This window comes from Belonocnema kinseyi, chromosome 3 (genome assembly GCF_010883055.1).
Source record: "Belonocnema kinseyi isolate 2016_QV_RU_SX_M_011 chromosome 3, B_treatae_v1, whole genome shotgun sequence".
Classification (NCBI taxonomy): domain Eukaryota; kingdom Metazoa; phylum Arthropoda; class Insecta; order Hymenoptera; family Cynipidae; genus Belonocnema; species Belonocnema kinseyi.
This window is the reverse complement of record NC_046659.1, coordinates 150,984,193-150,989,901: the sequence shown is the minus strand read 5'-3', so window position 1 is coordinate 150,989,901 and position 5,709 is coordinate 150,984,193. Positions and strand designations below refer to the sequence as shown.

The 5,709-nt window shown below is 34.6% G+C and overlaps 2 protein-coding genes across 3 annotated transcripts in view; one reads left to right on the top strand and one right to left on the bottom strand.

Annotated features, from left to right (window-relative positions):
- The window catches only part of LOC117168803, an 8,184-nt gene extending 6,899 nt beyond the window's left edge, over positions 1 to 1,285 (top strand). The window contains exons 2-3 of the mRNA XM_033354628.1: positions 170 to 420; positions 700 to 1,285. Of these exons, the coding sequence (XP_033210519.1) occupies positions 170 to 420; positions 700 to 1,026 (578 nt within the window). The 3' untranslated portion in view covers positions 1,027 to 1,285. The remainder of the gene's footprint in view (positions 1 to 169; positions 421 to 699) is intronic.
- LOC117168801 overlaps positions 1 to 5,709 on the bottom strand; it is a 202,219-nt gene that overhangs the window by 63,692 nt on the left and 132,818 nt on the right. The window lies entirely within an intron of this gene.

The following is a 5,709-nucleotide window of genomic DNA, read 5'->3' as shown; positions in this document are numbered from 1 at the left end:
ATTTATAACATCTTTTAAAGGCATCGAAACACTACTTCCAAAGAAAAATTCTTAATTTCATGAACACATAGTTCTTTTCTGTCGATCAGTGTTTGCTCAAAATGATTTAAACTTTATGTCACTAATGTAGAATAATCACAAAAATTTCAATTTTTTCTTACGAAATTAGGGGCAGATGGGATGGTTCCCAATTTACATCAAAAATGGATTATTCTCAAAATGAATGATGAATGTACTTTTTTGAGCCGTATCCACCAGACATGGCTCGTACCCCCATTTTTACAACAAACCCCTCCACAACATGAAGATTTTGTAAATCATATACGACTTCCGGAACGCCATTATTATGAAGGTGCTTTTCGGCAGCTACTTCCCAATTCAAGACATAATGATACTACTCATACTCCGAAGAGCGTTCAGGTATACATAGTGTGGCAATTTTTATTTTTACTGCAAATATATCTAGGTTAGATAGATAGTCGATAGATCGGTAGGTCGCAGGGGGTATGAGGCCCACCGTAAGAGAGGGGATGATGAGGAAGGAACGTACAGAGGGGCAGTACTCGAGTGACGGCCTTACCGACAAGACCTAATATTGTATAATTGTTCTGTTTTATTAAATATTGTTTTAACCAAGTTGGTATTAATTATTGACTACACCTACGTCCAGATCCAAGCCTAACTATATTATTTTTTTAGAAGACAACAATAGAGGAAGGCGAATGTTATATATCTGGCCCTTTCGTAGTATTCCAACGACCACAACGAGCAACCTATGTACCGGAGGAAGGCTACATATATATAGCAATTTCATATCACCGGTTGTATAGAGCGCCCTTATATCGTCAAAACTACAAAGACGATGACGACAGATTGGCCAATGTAGTTTCCGGAAGAACACACCCGAAGCGCAGAAGGATACATGATCCTGATGAATCTCATGATGCTTTTATGACAATGAGAATGAAAATGAGAATGTCTCATCACAGTGGCTCTAGTTCATATGGAAAGGACGATTGCTTATAAATCCTAATCTTAATCTTAATCTACCAACTACGTATTTTCAATCCTTTGAATGAATAAACTCATAATTCGACAATATTACACTATTTTTTCAGCACCCGATTATTAACTATGTATTTAATACAAAATCTCCTATACCTTTTTGAACTTGTTGGAATATGAGAAAAAATGATCTAGTAATATAAGAACCTATTCAGAATAAAATGTTATGATTATATGTACGTGTCTAGAAACGAGAATGCGTGAGGTCTTCAACAGAGTGTTTATAAAAACTATATACGAAACGTACATTATGAAACTGATAATCTTGTGACTGAAAGAAAGAACCATTTTACTTTGAAGTTTGAATACGTCTCTCTAGGCTAGTGGCTGGTTAGTTAGTTCTCCAATAGCTCTCAAGGAGTATAGACCTCTGAATAAAAGGAATAATCTCTATGAAATAAATTTTGCATCTTATTTCATTACCTGCATCCCATAGGACTAATAGGTTATGGGCCCAGGCACATATTAAAATATACATTTAAAGTCTTTTTTAATAATGTTAAAACACATAGTAGTAAATTAGTAGTGAAACTTGAAACAATAGTGAAGTGACAAGGCAGTGACAGTATAGTGAGAATGGAGGACACAAAATCGGAAAACAAGAAGAAACATTACACCGCTTAATGGGGAAAAATACAGCATATGGAAAATGAGAATTCGAGCATTAATCGAGGAAGAAGATGCATTGCAAGTGCTTGATAGTGAACGACCGAGTACAATGACTGATGAATGGAAAAAGAAGGAAAGAGTAGCAAAAGGTGCAGTTATTGAACATTTGAGCGATTCAATACTTGGATTCGCCACAAGCATTGATACCGCGCGAAGCATATTAAGTAAACTAGATTCATTGTACGAGAGGCAAAGCATGGCGACTCAACTGGCAGTAGAGAAGAGATTGATCATTTTCAAATTTAAAGAAGATATTCCCCTCACGAAGCATTTTATACTTTTCGATGAAATGATAGTTGACCTCGAAGCAGCTGGAGAAACGCTAAAAGAGACAAGAAAGATTGCAAGATTACTCCTGACACTGCCAACAACCTACAATCCAGTTGTAACAGCGATTCAGACAATATCTGACGATAAATTAACTTTAGCATTCGTAAAAACAGGGCTGCTAGACTACGAGATAAAATGAAGAAATGAAAGAAACGACACGAGCGGAAAAGTTTTACAAACAGAGGTTCAAACACAAGAAAAAGCACAGAAACAAAACAAGGGAACTGGAAAGAAATTCAACAATCATCGATCAAACTTTAAAAGTAAGCCGTTTAATAAATTCACACAAGGACTTAAATATCAGCAATCTTAAAGAAATCAAAATTTCAAGAAATATCATTTCAATAATTCCAAAAATTACTCTTTAAAATGTGAACACTGCGGATGACGAAACCACGAAAAGAAGAACTGTTACTATTACAAGAAAATGACGCAAAATCCGGAAGACCGTCAATGAACAATCCAAAATTTCCAAATGGAAGACACTGAAGATGGCTTTGCATTCATGGATGGAGTCGGACTGTCATCAAAGAATACATTTAATAGAAAAGATAAGTTGACATTTATGCTTGACTCAGGAGCAACCGACCATATAATTGACCGACAGGATACCTTTTCAGATGTAACTGATTTACCAGTAGCAGTGAAGATTACTGTCGCGAAGAAGAACGAGTCAATACTGGCGACAAGAAGAGGAACCATATTCGTGACTACAGATCAAGGAATTTCCGGAATCCTGGAGAACGTGCTCTACGCCCCCGAGGTCCCTTACAATTTACTGTCAGTGCGACGAATTCAGCAGGCTGACATGAGAGTTATTTTTCATGAAAATGGGATAACAACCATTGAAAAAGATAACAAAATCATCGTAACGGGTAATTCAATGAACAATTTGATAAGCGTTGATTTAAATGTACAAGATAAAATGTGTAGTAACACAATTGTAAATATAAACACATATAAACTTTGGCATGAACGTTTGGGTCATATGGGCAAGTCAAAACTCTTAGAAATTAAAAGAAATAATATGTATATACATAACAAAAAATTAGAAAATATAAATCCCACGAATGAAATCTGTGAAGCTTGCATTTATGGCAAACAAGCGCGTCTTAGCTTTTCAAAAGAAAGAAATATATCACATGTAACAACGCCCATATTCATCATTCATTCAGATGTTTGTGGGCCAATCACACCTGTCAAAATCAATGAGAAAAATACTTTGTGACGTTTATAGACGAATTTACCCATTACATTTCAGTATTCAGTATATATTTTAGTATATATTTCCGTATTTCAGTATTCAGTCAGTATCAATTGACAGTACCGTACATACCTTAACAAAATTCGATACCAGAATGCATGAATAAATCATTAACTGAGAAGGCGCGTGCTATTATACATGGGGCAGAATTAGGCAAAGAACTGTGGGGGGAAGCAATTTTAACTGCAGCTCATTTACTTAACCTTTCACCAACTAAATCCCTTTCAGTAAGCAAGACTCCTTATGAACTATGGCACAATAAAAAAGCTAGACTCGATCACTTAAAGGTTTCCGGGAGTACTGTTTATGTTTTCAATAAAAACAAAAAAGGCAAGTTTGACAGGCGTTCATTTAAGGGGATACTTGTAGGATATGAGTTAAATGGTTATAAAATACTGAATACAGAGACAAATAATTTTATTATTGCTCGAGATGTAATTTTCGATTAAATAAATTTCAAAATTTCGCGCAAACATTGAGATCGATAATTTTGAAAATTCTAGTGTCACTAAAAGACAAAAACTAGAAATTGATCGAAATTCAGAAACAAATAAAGAGAAAGAGAGTAAAATCAACAAATCTGATATCAAAACAGATGAAGTTGATAAAACGTCGTTTGCAGACGAAATATACTCTCAAGAAAACCCAAAAGAAAGTGGGGTGCGACGAAGTGCACGTATTAAAAACATGCCTAACATTTCTTATAATGAAGAGCATTGTTATCAAATGAGTGCACAGTCAGTTGTTTCTGACATTCCCAAAACTTACGAAAAAATAAAAGATCGAGATGATAAGTCTGAGTGGGAGGAAGCAATGGAAGATGAAATTGCTTCCCTTGTATAAAATAATACTTGGGATATAGTGACTTGCCTGGCCAACAAAAACGTTGTAGGTTGAAAGTGGGTATTTGTGATTAAAAATGACATTGATGGAAACCCAACTAAATATAAAGCGAGGCTAGTAGCCAAAGGTTTTAGTCAACATTATCTCTCTGATTACAATGAGACGTTTGCACTAGTAGCGCGAATCACTACGTTTCGATTTCTTTTAGCTTTTGCTAATCGAAACAATTTGCTATTTCACCAAATGGATGCTAAAACAGCATTTGTAAATAATCCATTACAAGAGGAAATTTATATGCAAATACCTGAAGGAATAAGAGCCGATAAAAATCGTGTATGTAAACTAAATAAGGCAATATTAGGTTTGAAACAATCTGCTCGATGTTGGTTTCAACAGTTTGATAAGGTCTTCAAAGGTCAAGGCTTTAAAAATTTCTCAGTAGATCACTGTTTGTATTTTTTGGATAGAGGTCATATGAATAGAAATATTTATCTTATTTTGTACGTTGATGATATTTTGATAGTTACTTTTGAGCAAAATACTATGTCGAATTTCAAACGATATTTAATGAATCAATTCTCAATGGTAGACATGAACGAAGCAAAGTTTTTCTTAGGAATAAATATTAAAGGAAAAAATGGTATTACATTAGATCAAAGCGCATACCTTCAGAGAGTTCTAAAAATGTTCAACATGAGTGATTGCAATGTAGTTAGTACTTCTTTAACTGTTAAATTAGATTATGCTGCGTTAGATTCAGAGGCTACTTGTAAAGCACCATGTAAAAATCTGGTAGGATCCCTAATGTATGCAATGTTGTGTACTCGACCAGATTTAAGCACAGCTCTGAATTTGCTCAGTAGGTTTCAAAATAAAAATAATCAAGAATTATGGCAATGCTTGAAAAGGGTTTTAAGATATGTTAAAGGATCTTTGAAACTAAAATTAATTTATAAAAAGGTTGATTATAAAGAAATGCTCGTTGGCTATGCAGATTCCGATTAGGAAGGTAATGAACTTGATCGTAAAAGTACAACTGGGTTTTTATTTCAATTATTTAATCAGAATACGATATATTGGAATACCAAAAGGCAAAATTCAGTAGCCACATCTTCTACAGAAGCCGAATATATGGCACTGTATGACGGCGTAAAAGAAGCGTGCTGGTTAAAATCTCTTTTGAGAAGTATTAATGTAGAGATTATAACTCCCATAGTTATTCGTGAAGATAATAATGGGTTTATCGCAATAGCTAACAATCTCACAGATCATAAACGATCCAAATATATCGATGTAAAATATCACTTTACTAGAGAAAAGGTTGAACAAAAACTAATAACCTTGAAATATATTCCAACAGGTGAACAACTAACGGATTTCTTTACAAAGCCGCTACAAGTAGTGCAGTTTCTGAAAATCCGGAAACAAATAGGCCTTTTACTGTGCTGAGTAACCTGGGGAATTTAGAGAGGGGTCCTTTGGAAAATTTGCCTGTTGAGTGAGGAAATTAGATAGGAAGCGAGACTTAAATTAATAAA